Below are 17,733 nucleotides of genomic sequence, written 5' to 3' on the forward strand. Positions count from 1 at the left end.
TTTCTTCAGTTTTTACCCTCTGTTCCGAAAAAGTACATTACTCGTACTATGTGTGATGCATTGCTCCTGAATGTCATCTATTTGGAATGTTGGCTCAGAGTTTACTTGAACAACTGGAATTGCATTTACAGTTACAGCACTATTGTATTTAAATTGACATCTGCAAAAAGCATCTGAAAACTGGCTAAATACCGCTTGCAGTCATTAACGGAGTCATATTAGTTTGAATGATTTTGTCATTAGTTTCAGAATACACTATCCTGCGTTGGAAAGGAATCTCAGTCAAAGGAAGGCGGCACAAACTTATGGTAAGCATTCTCCAGGAGATGCTGCTGTCCTTCGCCAGATGTCGCTGTTCTTTGCATATCTTTTTCTGGGAAACCTTGCTCTGACAGATTCCCATCCTTGGTGTTGCAGAGTCGGAATTCCCCACCCTTCAGGGTTTGTGAAATCCTGGGATGGATCGTCCCTTTTCCCCTCCCTAAGTCTTCATGGCTCCGCCCTTTCAGGCTTCACCGGCTTCCAACTCATGAGAGGGGTCTGCCAGGAGAAGGGCAACTTCCGCTGAGATCACCAGGCAATATGTCCCCGCCCTACGGTGCTTCTGACCGGCGCTGCTGAAGGGGGCGCTGCCCGGAGAAGGGCAACTTCCGCTCCGAGCTGCTTCCTGCAGGATTGGCATTTAAAAGCAACAGCTGGGGGTTGAGGTTCACCTCCACCGGGGCATCGTGCAGACAGGCAGCGGGAACAGTCGCATCCGCTCGGACTGGGAGCTCCAGACAAGCCTCGCACGCCTGGAAAGAACACGTACACTACTGTACGTTTATTTTGCGCATTGTATTTCGGAGGATTTAATTTCTCAGCGGGCGTGGATTGGCCACATCGTATCCTAGATCCTGCAGAAGGGTGATCAGTAAATATTCAAACGCCTCTCTAGGTAAATAACGGATTGTGCATTGCAATCGTCTGGGACGTGTACGAATTCTTTCCATATACACAATATTTGTGCATTATTGTTAATGCACGTTGTGTGCCCAGTCTTGCCTAGTTAACGGACAAACCTATTTCTGTTTGTAGTAATTAAACAAAATAACCTCCCTTTGCTTGCTGCAAGGAAACTACAGGCTGTCTACAGGACCGCAGCGCTAACTCGAGATTCTTGCCAGATAACAATCCTTCGTCACCCTGCCGGCCCACACCCGAGGCTCCGACATGTTCAGCTGGCTGGGCACCGATGACAAACGGAGGAAAGACCCCGAGGTCTTTCAGACTGTCAGCGATGGCCTCAAGAAACTCTACAAAACCAAGCTGCTCCCGCTGGAAGAATATTACAAATTCCACGAGTTTCACTCCCCGGCGCTGGAAGATGCTGATTTTGATAACAAGCCAATGATTTTGCTGGTGGGGCAGTACTCGACCGGAAAGACCACCTTCATCAGGTAATATGCCGGTTCACAGTTCTGTTTTTATTTTTCTGAATAAAGTCCCTTGATTTTAGCATAGGCCAGCCCTTCTGAAGAAACCTCGTTTGGTCTCCTCTGACTTCCTGTGCTTTCATTCATTGCTAAAACCTAAGTTAGCAGTGCATCGTTGTTTGTGGGATAAAAGTACGCATTTTATTGTCTACGAAAACCCCTCTTTCACTTTTGTCAAGGTTCTGTCTATTTTTTTTATGTATATCGCTTATATCTAGCTTAAAACTTATTTACTTTTTTCATTCCTGTTCCAGCTATCGGTACTTCTACAGAGCAAATCAGTAGATGCTGAAATACCTGAATTTTGGTCCCAAACCACCACTAGTGCGGCTGCTTTTGAATGTTAGTGCGAGTGTTTTTCTCCAGTCGTCTCTCAGTATTTAAATCTTTATTTATTGAGCTTGTACTTGTTTTTTTTTTTAATTATGAAAGACTGAGTGGATAGTGGAGTAAATATTAATTGTATACATGACGGAAAATGATTAATTCTTGAAGTTTTATAGAGGACCAACTAGTCCCAATTGGCATACTCGTACTGTACATGCTGTTGGGAGCATTCTGACCTAAACAGTTTTTGAAAAGTAGAGTACAAAATAAGCTGTGTTTATATGTGCGGATTTGAGATGGTAATGACCTACCATTATGACTACAAGACAGCCACATGGTTTATACAGTTCCAGGTTTGCTCTTTCGCAGGTTGAATATTGTGCTGTAGATCCATGGACCGAAATTAATGAAATAGTAATTGAATGTTGAGATACTTTCTTGCAAGTTTGACAGTTTTGGGCCATGTTTTTCGATGAGGTATGAGGTGATGTGCTTTCTGCCTGAATATTTCCTGCTTGAAGTTCTTCTGATCAGCGATAACCCAATTATTATGCCAGATTAGTTCGTTTGCAAGAGTTTTGTGCTTCCTTCAACCTCCTTTCTTGGCACCAAGTGTCTCACCCTCTGTTTGAAGGCAGCTGCATGAGACACTGGATTAGGGACGGATGGGCGAGGCTGGGCGGCTATAAGCAGGGCCTATGTTGGTACATTCATCGCCAGTCATGCTTGCAAAGGGAGGTATTAGTATTTAAGGGTGCTGTATGGAGGTTTTGTTTGCTCAGAGTGACAACTGAGCAGTATTTAGGATCTAAGATTCCGAAATTGGGTATATCCTGGCTTATCATTGGGGACTGTTTGTCTGTGACATATGGTTGCTACCGGGCCACTGTTTGTCTAACATCACTGGTATTTCTATGACGAGGCTGGGCAATATTCCCCCTTCGAAATATAAATCTCATACGCAAAATATAAAATAAATCAGTTCATGACTATTTCAGAGCTGTTGAAACTATTTCTGAATGATCATTAAACACGCTGTCAGAATTGCCATTTGTGAGACAGTATAGATGTTTTTACACTTTTTTTTAAATTCAAGAACTATCTCCTGAACTTTCCAGAACTAAAAACTTGAACAGATCAGTATTCTTCCCTGAGAAAGGTTGTAACACTGCCTTGTTGAATACTCTAAAGCCCTTGCCATGGAAGCCTGTTAGCCATGATGTAGTCCATGTAATGTGAAGGTGTTGGTTGAGTTAGCGAGGAAATAGCCTGCCATGTCTCTGCAGGAGTCAGTTCAGACCAGACGATAGGTTCCAGATACTGTTTACATCCATCCTTCAGGAAAGAGTAGGATGTGGTCTGGGTGGTGGTCATAGCCTGAAGTAATAAAACTCAGGTTCCCAATGGCTTTTCATAGGAGTGCATTCACGCGTGGCCTTATGCTTATGCCCAGGAAGATTCTTTTTGAAAAAACCTCACATAAGGGTGACACGGCACTGAAAGGTGCCATGGACCGCTTTTTGGGAGCATGTCTTGACAGTAGTACGAGGTACAATGGTACAGTAATTGGGTGCAGGTTGTGTAAGGGAGATTCACAGACATCTCCCCATCAGTCAACTTTAACCTCTACAGCTCTGTCCAGTGTTCATCGTCGATTGACCATAGTTTTGTGCAGACCACCCAAAGTGATCAGGTTTAACTTTACCGCCACTATTCGTAGGAAGGAATCCATGGCCGATGGTTCTGATCACCACCACTTGCAACATATTGTTTTTTAGGCCCATGACTACATTGGGTGGGCAGAAAGAAGCAATGGAAGTTCTCCTAGTTAAAAATATGCCATCAAATCCATAAACAACAATGATTCAATTGGAATCTGATTCAAGCATTTCTTTTTAATTTCAAACATCCACCCATAGGATCCATCAGAAACTATTTGCTACTAGAATTGTTACCAGGGCCTACATCTCTGCACTGAGGATTGCCACTTATCTTAGTTTGACTTGAACAGTTCGTGTTTCTGCTGCTCTGCTAAGGTCAGGGGGGCATGTGTGTACCAAAGGAGCAGGACTAAACTAGTCAGCCCAGCTTTCTGCTCTTCCAGCTTGCATCCAAGGATGGGCTTCCTATGCTAACCTGCCTGTGCAAGCCTCCGCTATTGTCAATGCTGATTAGCACTAAACGTTAACATATTAAAGGAGTTCCCATAGGTGTGTGCTTCTTCCAACTCAGTCTGATTAAGGGAATTACGCTGTTGCCATGGCGATAAGGTCTGGACCTCCCCTTTAGTGGGAAGGAATGTTCCAGTTCCCGGCTCCAATAACACTCCACGCTCATGCCCTGTTGCTTGTCTGCTTGCTTGCCTTCCTACTCGCATCTACTTGCATACATATGTCTGGCTCTGGTGAGTAGGTTGTGGCTTGAACCAACGGTACTTGGTGGTTAATCCTAGTTTTTGTACTCGTACATTGTGGAGCAGTGTGGCTCAAAGGGATGTACCATGTTACTCCGCATACTTTTACTCCGCATACCGTTACAACGCGACTTTTACAACGCATACCATTACAACGCATAGCGCTTTGGGGTGCTGGATAGTGGTAAGTATAATTTACTATTCTAACTCCAGTCCCCGTGGACCCTAGGGAAGGTGTTGGATAGTAAATTATACTTATTCCCTATCCTAGAGCGCCCCCCAGCGCAATGCGTTGTAATGGTATGCGGAGTAAAAGTCGCGTTGTAATGGTAGTGCGGAGTAAAAGATGCGTTGTAACGGGTGTATACCGGCTCAAAGGTTAGCGCGGCAGACCCTGATGCAGAGGTCTGGCCCGGACCAGGGTTCAATTCCCGCCTCAGCGGGTCTTGGGCTCAATTTCCCAGGTCCTCATAATTCTCGCCTCGGTGTCTATTCTAAGCATGGGTCCCACTCTGCAACTCTGGGCAATAGCTTGCTTAATCTCCACAACGGCCCCAACAACGCTCGGATGCCTGGCTTCACCTTGGGGGTGCCCAGGAGTGGGCACTTCACAGGGAAAGGCCAGGAAGGGTTCCACAGCGGTATGTGTACAGCGCCTTGAGACCCCTTCGGGGATGAGCACTACATTTAATTTAATTTACATGTGCTCCTGGACAAATCTCTAGATGGTTGTGGCTGATGCAGCTCTCATGTCAACAAGGAGAAAGCGACTCCGAGCACTACATGGAAGACCAGTCAGGTCTTATTGGTTAAATCCCAAAGTTATTCTTGTGATATGCGAAAGAAATCCTTCAGATGTTCATATCCTTTTATTTTTCAACGTTGGTTGATTCACCAATCAAGTATTAGAATATTCGATATCATATCCTTGTTAATTTGAAACAGTTATTCAGTGATGTTAACACATCCCGATGCATTTCGGCACCGCCCTTCTTCAGGGGATTACTCTACAAAAACAATCCAAATAAATGATGTTCAAATACACAGTTCTCATAAATGCAATGCATACTCACTAGCGTGGTAGTTATATACATATGTGTAGATACACCCATACTCGAAAAAAACATGATTCAGAAAAAATCCCCAACGTAAGAATCACCAAAGAATCATATGTGAGGTCATAGATCCCTCTAGTAAACGGAAAACATAGGAAACATGAGTAGTTAAATCGAATAAAGCATTACAAGAAAACCATCACCGAACCTGTGAACAAGCCTCTAAATCACTGGTGCACGAAGAAAGAATAATCCCGTGCTGCATGCGAATGCCCTAGCGGCATGGAGTACAAACAATGTGAATCACCGATATTGCATGAAGTTCTGACAGGGTGAGTATAGTGCGTATGGACATAAGTCCCGCCCAGAAGATGACGGGTTCCCCGTGGGGGTAACTTACTTGTGCTACGATATAATCGGTTCCGCGAGGGAAAGCATGAACCGGGAAAAGGCCGGCGTTGCAGACGGGTAGTCAATAGAGTGCAATGCGGAAGGGCATAGACATAAACAAAAGCCTACGAGACTAGAGATAGAAAGCGGACTTCCCGTTCAGACACCAAAAAGAGTGTAAACAGATAAACTACACCGTGAAATTCAGAACTCCTTAAAGAGGGCTAACCACTATCTAAGAGTCCTTATTAATCATATAATATACATGAAAAACATTAAAGTAAAAAGAAAAGAGGCTGTGTGTAAAAACAATGTGAATTCAACCAGAAGACATATATGCATTACAAATAATATAAAAATTCCATCCGGTCATTTAACCCATCGGGCACCATGGTGGACAAGAATCGGATCCAAAAGTTTTCACGTTTGAGCAATGTGTTTTTGTTGTTGTGTGTCACTTTGACTTGTTCCAAAATCAAAAATTTCAATTGTGCCACACTGTGTCTGTATTCATGGAAGTGGTTAGCCACACTAGATTTTTGGTTGTGGGTGCGTATGTTACTTTTGTGTTCCAAAATTCGAACACGGATTTTGCGTTCAGCATGTCCAATGTAACATTTGCCACAAGGGCACTTCAACATGTAAATGACGTTGCCACTATTGCAAGTGGCGTTGACTCGTAATTTGATCGTGTGTCCTTTCATGGGATGGCGTGTGGTGTTGCCAGTAATGCAATTATTGCAATTGCTGCAATTATAGCAAGGTTTGAGTCCTGTGTAAGTGGACATAATCATGGTAGACTTCGGTTGATTAAGGATTTCCTTGACATTTCTGCCTCGAGTAAATGCAAACATGGGTGGTTGACTGAAAAGTCCATTGAAGTCTGGCTCCATTGCCAAGATGGGCCAATGTTTGCGAATGATATGTTGAAATTTGTTGGATATCATCGAGTGTTTGGAAACTACGACCATCCGGTCAGCATGTTTCTTAGGTTTCAGTTGCAGAAGATCATTCCTGCTGTTTTTTTCCGTTCTTTCAATTGCTAGATCCAATATGGGGGTGGGATATCCCCGCGCTTTAAATCTTTCCAAAGTCATTTTCATTTGTTCCTTGCTCTCATTGTCATTGGAAACAATCCGTTTGATACGAAGCAATTGGGCATAGGGAAGATTATTTTTTAACCCTAGACGGTGGAAACTCGTGTAATGCAGGGTGGAATTCCTGTCGGTAGATTTTCGAAAGATAGTTGTATGCCACTCATCAAGTTCTCTGTGGATTTCTACATCCAGATAATGGACACATTTCTCACTGTATTCCCATGTAAACCGGATCCTTTCATTGAATGTATTCCATGTCTCGAGAAAAGACACAAGGTTGTCAACAGTTCCACTCCATAAAAGGAATATATCCTCTATATACCGGAGAAACAGTTTTCCATGTTGATGCCAGCTATTATGACTCAAAATGTGGGTCTCTTCAAATGTTCTCATATATATGTTAGCGTAGCAAGGAGCTGCCGAATTTCCCATGGCGGTGCCATTGAGTTGGAGAATCCATTTGTCCAGGACAGTGAAATAACTATGGTAGAGGGTGAACATTGTCAGTTGCATGAGAAAGACTTTCAAGTCAGAATCCAAATCTGAAGAAGCTAGTACTTGTTCTATTGCATCTATGCCTCCATCATGGGGGATGGAGGTATATAGCGAACATACGTCCACCGTACACATGATGAGATCTGTGTTTCTCAATTCGTTCATGACTGGTTCTATTTTCAAGAGAAAGTCTGTAGTGTCACGAACATGTGACCTTGTTTCCAATACAAATGGTTGTAGATATCTATCCAGAAATTTCCCTGTGTTCTGATGAATGCTGCCTCTGGTGGATACAATGGGACGAAAGGGAGGCTTGGTCGGGTGCTTGTGCATCTTCGGCAACATATAAAGTACAGGAGGTTTGGGATTCATGGGTGTTAAGAATCTTCTAGTCTTGTCATTGATGGTACCATTCTCAAACGTTTCATTGATTAACAGCGTCAATTTTTTGGCAAACTCCAAGGTGGGATCCCCCTCTAACAAGTCGTACGTGTTAGTGTCACTGATATGTGCTTCAATCTGTTGTTCGTAAAATGTAGTATCCATGATCACTAATGCACCGCCTTTATCGGCATTCTGAAAGGTGATGTTGGAGTTCTCAGCCAGTCTCTTCAAGATGTTCCTTTCTTTCTTGGACAGGTTGCCATGTTTCATAGGTTGTTGAAAAGGTAATTTATGAATCTCCTGTTTGATGAGATTCTCAAAGGAGTCTATGATTTTGTGGCTTTGTGGCTTTGTGGCGCCATAAAGGTACTGTGTGGTCGTAATCCTCGGAGCACGTCCTCTTCATTTGTATTGGAAACAAGGTCACATGTTCGTGACACTACAGACTTTCTCTTGAAAATAGAACCAGTCATGAACGAATTGAGAAACACAGATCTCATCATGTGTACGGTGGACGTATGTTCGCTATATACCTCCATCCCCCATGATGGAGGCATAGATGCAATAGAACAAGTACTAGCTTCTTCAGATTTGGATTCTGACTTGAAAGTCTTTCTCATGCAACTGACAATGTTCACCCTCTACCATAGTTATTTCACTGTCCTGGACAAATGGATTCTCCAACTCAATGGCACCGCCATGGGAAATTCGGCAGCTCCTTGCTACGCTAACATATATATGAGAACATTTGAAGAGACCCACATTTTGAGTCATAATAGCTGGCATTAACATGGAAAACTGTTTCTCCGGTATATAGATGATATATTCCTTTTATGGAGTGGAACTGTTGACAACCTTGTGTCTTTTCTCGAGACATGGAATACATTCAATGAAAGGATCCGGTTTACATGGGAATACAGTGAGAAATGTGTCCATTATCTGGATGTACAAATCCACAGAGAACACTTGATGAGTGGCATACAACGATCTTTCGAAAATCTACCGACAGGAATTCCACCCTGCATTACACGAGTTTCCACCGTCTAGGGTTAAAAAATAATCTTCCCTATGCCCAATTGCTTCGTATCAAACGGATTGTTTCCAATGACAATGAGAGCAAGGAACAAATGAAAATGACTTTGGAAAGATTTAAAGCGCGGGGATATCCCACCCCCATATTGGATCTAGCAATTGAAAGATCGGAAAAAAACAGCAGGAATGATCTTCTGCAACTGAAACCTAAGAAACATGCTGACCGGATGGTCGTAGTTTCCAAACACTCGATGATATCCAACAAATTTCAACATATCATTCGCAAACATTGGCCCATCTTGGCAATGGAACCAGACTTCAATGGACTTTTCAGTCAACCACCCATGTTTGCATTTACTCGAGGCAGAAATGTCAAGGAAATCCTTAATCAACCGAAGTCTACCATGATTATGTCCACTTACACAGGACTCAAACCTTGCTATAATTGCAGCAATTGCAATAATTGCATTACTGGCAACACCACACGCCATCCCATGAAAGGACACACGATCAAATTGCGAGTCAACGCCACTTGCAATAGTGGCAACGTCATTTACATGTTGAAGTGCCCTTGTGGCAAATGTTACATTGGACATGCTGAACGCAAAATCCGTGTTCGAATTTTGGAACACAAAAGTAACATACGCACCCACAACCAAAAATCTAGTGTGGCTAACCACTTCCATGAATACAGACACAGTGTGGCACAATTGAAATTTTTGATTTTGGAACAAGTCAAAGTGACACACAATAACAAAAACACATTGCTCAAACGTGAAAACTTTTGGATCCGCTTCATGTCCACCATGGTGCCCGATGGGTTAAATGACCGGATGGAATTTTTATGTTATTTGTAATGCATATATGTCTTCTGGTTGAATTCACATTGTTTTTACACACAGCCACTTTTCTTTTTACTTTAATGTTTTTCATGTATATTATATGATTAATAAGGACTCTTAGATAGTGGTTAGCCCTCTTTAAGGAGTTCTGAATTTCACGGTGTAGTTTATCTGTTTACACTCTTTTTGGTGTCTGAACGGGAAGTCCGCTTTCTATCTCTAGTCTCGTAGGCTTTTGTTTATGTCTATGCCCTTCCGCATTGCACTCTATTGACTACCCGTCTGCAACGCCGGCCTTTTCCCGGTTCATGCTTTCCCTCGCGGAACCGATTATATCGTAGCACAAGTAAGTTACCCCCACGGGGAACCCGTCATCTTCTGGACGGGACTTATGTCCATACGCACTATACTCACCCTGTTAGAACTTCGTGCAATATCGGTGATTCACATTGTTTGTACTCCATGCCGCTAGGGCATTCGCATGCAGCACGGGATTATTCTTTCTTCGTGCACCAGTGATTTAGAGGCTTGTTCGCAGGTTCGGTGATGGTTTTCTTTTAATGCTTTATTTGATTTAACTACTCATGTTTCCTATGTTTTCCGTTTACTAGAGGGATCTATGACCTCACATATGATTCTTTGGTGATTCTTACGTTGGGGATTTTTTCTGAATCATGTTTTTTTCGAGTATAGGTGTATCTACACATATGTATATAACTACCACGCTAGTGAGTATGCATTGCATTTATGAGAACTGTGTATTTGAACATCATTTATTTGGATTGTTTTTGTAGAGTAATCCCCTGAAGAAGGGCGGTGCCCGAAATGCATCGGATGTGTTAACATCACTGAATAACTGTTTCAAATTAACAAGGATATGATATCGAATATTCTAATACTTGATTGGTGAATCAACCAACGTTGAAAAATAAAATGATATGAACATCTGAAGGATTTCTTTCGCATATCACAAGAATAACTTTGGGATTTAACCAATAAGACCTGACTGGTCTTCCATGTAGTGCTCGGAGTCGCTTTCTCCTTGTTGAGAGGGCTTTGCTTTAGTTCCTTGGATTTAACACTGATTTGGCCAGACAGTGTTTAACTCTAGCAGCACACTACACCCTTCATCCGCTGGTTTACCTGTGATCTACTCAGCTGTGCGAGTTCCCTCTACTCACAGCTCTCCTGTCGACAGGCATTGGGAGCAGCTTGTAATACACTCCACTCGCAATCAAAGTAGGAACATACACTTCCTCTATGACCACTTAACTTACTGCTGCCCTGTGAAATGTATTTTTGCTGAGAAAAGTCCAGAGCAGAAAGATGGAGTGATGAACAGTAGTCAGCTGTTCGGAGCAGAGCAGGTTTAGTCCAGGGCTGACTTGCACACTCCCATAAACAGACACTTATAGGCACACTGCAGGGGTTGTGGCCAGACACATATATACAGACAGCTGCATATGCTGGGTGATGCAGATCTACACACAGTGTTTCACAAACAGGTGTAGGAAAACAAGTGCTAGGCAGGTGCGGGTCAGTGCTAGTAGGCCGGTAGAGACTGCTCAGCCCTCTGAGTTTGACAAGTTGGTACCGACAAGTACAAACTGGTAGAAGTTAGCAGGTACTAAAATACATGAGCGGATACAGAGGTACGTTAACATACAGCTATGTGAAGACTCATGGTGGGAGGCGGGAACAGTTGGACATCTGCTGATTGGCCGAGCGGAGTCTAGACACACTGCGCAGGGATTGTGTAAAAACAGGCAAGTACCGTGTAGCAGGTGCCGGTAAAGCGACACAGACAGATGATACAGGCACAGAGTAGGGTGGTGATCAGCACTTACAGGCTAGTACATTTATACATGCAGGTGCAACCAGGTACAGGCAGATACACGTCCTGACGTGCAGATACAGAAAGGTGCTGATGGCAGTATATAGACCCGTCCGGGCAGTCACAGCTGGTTGCTGATAGTGCAATATAGATGGCTACAGGCACAGTTAAACAGTATGGGAGGGTACAGTCAGGTGCTGATGGTCATGTGTGGATGGGTCCTGGCTGTCACTGAAGGTTGCTGATAGGCAGGTATAGTAGTGTACAGGCAAATCTAGGCAGGTGAGGACGGGTACTGCTAGGAAGGTACAGACCGAGGCAGTGCTGATTGGAAGATGCTACCATGCAGAGACAGGGCTGGGTTAATGTACGAGCCTGTAGGCATGTGGATGGGTCCCGGGAAGGCAGAGGCTACCAAGGGGCCCCACTGTTCTCCATCTCCAGCCTTCTTTCTGAGCAGTTGCTGCTGACCGGGGGGGGGGGGGGGGGGGGAGACTGCATTCCCTGCTGAATACCCTTGAACTGCAGACCCACATTGTGCTAGTTAATTCCTCCTACTGGCAATGGAATTATGGGCGTTTGTGTCCATTTGGGCCCGCTGAATCCTAGACACTGCTGTTCCGGTGGCACAGATGTTTGCTTTGAATGTTTACTGGTCACACACACGGCTAGCTACCCGTCATAAATATTGATCCTGTGGACTGGGCCTAGTTTTCAGAACTGCTTGTACAGTCTGCGGTCACTAATCCATTCTACTCTTTCTATTTGAAAAATACTTCTGGAAAATGCTCCAATTAACCTCACCCCCTACCTACTTTTTTGGAGGGTGGAAAAGAGGGTTGGCTCCCCCATACTGCCCAACTCACCCGCCTTTGGTGTCTTGCACCTGCTCACCCATTCTGCCCAGCGATATTCCTACAGCAAGTTGATTGTGAGTTTACTTTTGGGAGAGAAGGGTGACGCACACCAGAGCCCATGAGTAAAATCAACACTATGTTTAATAGGCCACGCGCTTTAATCTGTGTTTATCCAGCGCGGTCCAAATATACGATTCAAACCGAGCGCTGCCTCGTAAAAGATTCTTGTACTTTGTATTAAACAAAATCTGGAGTCTGCTGCTAAAATTGAGTCTCACCCGCCAAGCTGCTACCAACGTTTGAGAGGTGTGAGCCACACGGCGGTAGCTGAATGAGAGACTTTATCACGGAGTGAGCTGGAAACCCCACCACTGACTGAGTATATTCCCAGTTTGGTGAGGGCGCTTCCGCTCTGTGGTAATTAATGCATTGCAGACTCCCTGAGACTGCAGCAGTGCACTCACTCTCTCTGAGAGAGCTGGCTCCCAATCCCAGCCCCCACCCTGAAGGAGCCCCCACCCCTCCTCCCCACCCCGGGCCGGATCACACACTGGAAATGACTCCCTGGCTGGCCGGTGTCCACAGTTCCAGCCTGGCTCGAAGGAGTGTCCTCGTCGGTGGACCCACGTCAGGCTGACGAGGCGGAATGCCTGGTCACGTGGTCCACGCTGCTTCCCGGGACGGTCCAGCCACCTGCGCTTTCCAGTGTTAGTGGCCCAGCATTGGATTTCGAGCCGTCCTTTCCAATGTACATTATAACGGTCACGGTGTTATAAATAAAATAAAAAAAGAAAATATTCCGTGGTAACAATGTCAGCCTTTAACCTGTCCCTAATATTCAACCACGTAGTCCTGACATATTTTTGGGGAGTGATATTGGTTTTATTGGAAAAACAAAGAGTTTCGCGGCTAAACATATCGTGCTCACGGTTGCACTTGGGCGTGGTGTGCATTCTGCCTTAGTGTGTCTTTGCAGTGCCTATTGCACATGCGATGGAAAAAGAGCAAAACTCCTTCCTGCACGTGCAGTTATTTCTGCAGCAGCTGCACGCCACCCTGCACTAGTCTTTGTGTGAGTACAGGAAGACCCGAAAGATTGTTAAACTGTGTATTTTGGGCTCTGGAGAAGAATGCTGGCCTGACATGACACTTTTAAACTCGGATTATCTCCATGGTCTGTGCGGTGATTCCTTTACATCAGCAAGCTGAAGGCACATTGGCTCTAACCAGAACTTGTTTAAAAAACAAAAAAACACTTTTGTTTATTGTAGGAATATTTATGTCACTTTTTTTTGTTCATGTGTTAAAAATAGAAAAACATTATTGTAAAGAGCTTTTACTCCAACCAGGGCTGTCGCTTCAGATGTTTAAACCGCACACAATGGTGCTGACCACTTTATTGATCGGAACAGTGCAAGGATATTTAAAATTCAAGCATTTTGCTTCCTAGGGTGGTGCCTGTGCAATGAAAAATGCCATATTTCAGGACTTTTGTAGTAATTTGGTGGCACCACATGGTGGAGCTCTCCAGTCTTACCATGCCTTGTGGAGGTGCCAGGCCCAGGGAGGCCCTCTGTGGTGATCCTGTGACTTGAAAGGCTGTTCAATCCACCCACGGTTCATTTGGTTATAGGAGGCTGTATGACCCAGTTGCACCCTAACCACAGAAGCCATGTAGGAAGTCTTAGTTAACATGGTGTAACTGTTGAACATTCATAGTAAATGCATTTATTGTTGTGTTTTTTTAAAACCTATTTCGAGCTCTATAAAGAAATTAAAAAAATATCCTCTAAGAAAACTTAATGCTGATGAGGTCTAGGATTGATATTGATGGGTTACCAGAATCTTGAAGTGGTTAGATATCTGGTTCTGATACATTAGCTGACTGATGAGGTTACAGTGAACTACTGCTTAATTGCTCGGATGAGCCTGAATGGTAATCTCTTTGATGGACCACTGTTTATGCATTTTATAGAATGCACTGAGCGTGCCAGGGTGCTCTACTCTGCAGTTGATGGTTTTAGAAGAGACCTCGATTTTAAATATTTTGTTGGATGCATCCCTGCTAATAGCAAAGAAGACACCAGGGATACTACACCTTTTAGACACTATTGAATATAATATGTATATAATAAATGTTTGTAATAATTTCTCCATTGTCCTTAATCGGGTCAAAAGCGGTTTAAATTAGCAGTTTAATCGACACCAAAAGAGTTTCTAGCCTTCATTCACACTTTATGTACAGCTACCTGTCAGGATTGGACTTTCGGAAGAGTCGCACATTGTTGGAAAAGTTGAGGCAGTTATTGGGACAAACAGGGATGTGTTTTGGTTGCTACTGTTTACATTTTTTTTGTCCTGACTTTGCCTCGACCTTTCCAGGCTGTGCCCTAAATTGAAAATGGAACAATTGTCAGGCTTGTCCTATGAAGACGCTGTTGTAACTAAGCATGGCTGCAAAGCGCCTAGATCAGTTGACTAGCTATTGTGAGCATTTGAAAATTCAGCTAATCAATAGGAGGTTAAACAAGCATTTACAATGCAACGGTTTCGCCTTTGGAAAAGTTTGAGCTATTGGCATTGTGAATGACAAACTTTTTATTTATGTGTTGGTTTTGAAAACAGATAAATAAATGGCATTGTCATTTACAATGGCAATAGCTTAATCTCTCGCAAATGCGATTTGTATTGCAACTATTTCAGTTATCATTTTGCACTACGATGAAAACTGGCTTGTGCATTTACTCCTGCAGAAGAGTATCAAGAGGAGAGTCCGCAGGCGTCCCTGTAGGAGGTGGTGTATTCATGACTGTGCAATACAATACATGCTCCCTTCCCAACTCACTTGGTCTCGAACGCCCAGTCATACACTGCACCACCATACATTGCGACACAAATCTGGACATACATTAAAACGAAAAACCGCCTGTTTGTCTATAGTTGATTGTACTCGGTGGCCTTGAGAGAGGAGGCAGAACTGTGGTGAAACTGCTGGGTTTGTGTGTACGAGGGAGGAGAGGAGTCGTATTTGTGACAGAACTTCTGGGTGTGGGCAAAGGAGCTGGGAAGACCTGGCACAAGAGTGGAGGAACGGCAGGGCGCACTGGGGCAGTACGCAATGCCGGTCGAGACGCCTTGGTAAAAAGCACGGTTGCATCACTCTGCACGTGGGTGGCCGGCATGCAGGGCTGTACCCCTATGTCGGAAGCAGAGTTGTATCATCCAGCGCTCACAACCCACCAGTGTAAGAACCGTTTCCCTTAGAAAGCACATTTGTTGTGTTTCACATAACCAGGACGAAGGGAGATTGCTTTATCCTCCCTCCTGCCAAGTTTAAAATAAGGTTCCCCTGTTCCCCCCCCACCCCCGCCCTCTGATTCCACATATTTAAAGCTGTTTGTGGGGCATCCAAGAAACACTTTTTTACCTCATTTGTTGTTTTATTGCTTCATTGCCTGACCACGATCAGGGTTTTCCAAGGCTGGATTCCCCTCAATACCACGTGACTTCACCATATTGAGAGGATACAATGGCATCTCAGCTGTCTCAAAGCAGTGAGGGTGGGCTCCTTACTAAGACGGGTGGTCGCACTGAGGCATCTGAGCACTTGGGGACTACATTTTACCATAGCATTCTAGGAACCAGTGCTTTAACCGGGATGAAAAAACTGAAGGGTCACAAAGGGGCGTGGCCGATGTAATTAAAGGCATGACATAAAACTTCTTGCAAAAAATTTGTTCTTAGCATAGTGTGCCGCCCGACTGGTATGCGAAACAGGGAGACGGTAGCTCAAACCTCGGATTTCCCAAGTCACGTAACTTAAGGACCCTGGATGCATTGTTTTAACACCGAGCCTCAGTTCGATTATTTGCCAAATGTAGAAGCGCTTAGAAATGAGGTAAACACTGTTGTTACGCGCTAGGAATAACGAGCATTTACACGACTGCCCTGCAAAACCTGTAACCCACTCGCGTCAAAGGGAGGTAGTAAAACAGGACAAAGGAGACGATGGGGAAATAATGAGAGAAGGAAAACGGGCGGGGGGAGGGGGGTATTCAGCCATATGGAAGAGAAGTGCCTGGAGGGGAGCGGGGGTGACTCACAAAGATGAGAGGAAGAGCAAATTGTGAGAGGCGGCAATGGCAGGACATTCTCAAAACCAGTGCTTGGAGGTCCTCGAAACCAATAGCGTTGTTAGGCCGTTCTAATGGCATACAGCGCTACATCAATATATGCTATTAAAAAATAAATGTATGGCAAATCAGAGATAAAATAGAAGGGAGAGGGTCAGACAAAGCTGGGGGTCGAAGGACCGTGGAAAGTCGCGGAAAGAAGGACATGGTTGACAAAGAAACGAATACAGCAGCAAAGAAAAGCAAGGCAAGGCAGAACAATGACGGCGATTGCACCCACAAAACAACAGATATGGTTGGGGTGCATGCATGTCAACATTTGCGAACACCCGCATAGAAGAATTTGAAGCTGACATGGGGAATGTCCGATTAACCCCTGTAGGCTTGCACTGCAGGCAGTTGGACAAAGAATGTAGACAAAATGTCATGGAAAGAAGAAGGGTGTGAATTTGATGGGGCGGAGAGAGAGAATAACAAGCACCTACGGGCACACGGACAGCGGGAGGGGGGGGCGGGAAGACGAACAGCGGGAGGGGGTCAGAACGGGCACACGGACAGCGGGAGGGGGGCAGAACGGGCACACGGACAGCGGGAGGGGGAGGGAACGGCAAGAAAGGCACTCACCTTGACTTCCGGCGGCGGAATGACCAAATGAAACCTCGACGTCGGAAAAAATAAACCCCGCCCACCGCCGCATGACGAGGAAAAAGGGGCCGGATGAGAAAAAGATCACAGGAACGCCCACGAGTCGCCTCGCAGGATGACGGACGCCTCTGTTTGCCAATGGCTAGCGTCCATTTATGGAGCTAGCCAATGGGAAACAGAGGCGTGCCGAACATCCATACTGTTGACAAAAGTTTTCGCCCTGGGCGGGGCACTGCAAGCAGTGCCCCCGCCAGGTCGAAACCTAAAAAAGTTGCACTTTCCAACCCCGTAGTGCAGTGGGAATGGATGGTAACTTAGGTGCTTGGTGGCATGATAGGTTTCTTTCAGGTTCTTAAATTCTGATGCAAATGAGAGAGAGAACAGCTAATGTGATGGCTGAATATGGTAGACTACAGCCAATCCCTACAATTGGAGACTATAGTATGGAAGTTATGTTAATTTTGCAATTAATTGCTTCAGTGTGGCTTTACAGCACAAGATGAAACCCAGTCGTCTTTAAGTGGCAGCACTTAAAGATACCTGTGGGTCGATTGTGGTTGGACTTGTTGGCTCACCTTCAGCAATGTATAAAGCATTGCCACCTCTCTGAGTTGTGATTTGATGATGCAAAGACTAATTTTCGTGCCTAGTAGCCTTGCATTGGAACATAACATAGAACATTACAGATGAAAATTAGGGCTCCTTCTCTCTGACCTCCATTAGAGAGGTCACGAACCCTTGTTTGCCATCTAGT

General features: G+C 44.5%; 1 protein-coding gene across 1 annotated transcript in view; it reads left to right on the plus strand.

Moving 5' to 3' along the window:
• Positions 1–483: 483 nt before the first annotated feature.
• EHD3 (EH domain containing 3) overlaps positions 484–17,733 on the plus strand; it is a 240,799-nt gene continuing 223,549 nt past the window's right edge. Inside the window, exon 1 of the mRNA XM_078649864.1 lies at positions 484–1,439. Within this exon, the coding sequence (XP_078505990.1) occupies positions 1,213–1,439 (227 nt within the window). The 5' untranslated portion in view covers positions 484–1,212. The remainder of the gene's footprint in view (positions 1,440–17,733) is intronic.

This window comes from Lissotriton helveticus, chromosome 6, assembly GCF_964261635.1.
Source record: "Lissotriton helveticus chromosome 6, aLisHel1.1, whole genome shotgun sequence".
Lineage (NCBI taxonomy): Eukaryota > Metazoa > Chordata > Amphibia > Caudata > Salamandridae > Lissotriton > Lissotriton helveticus.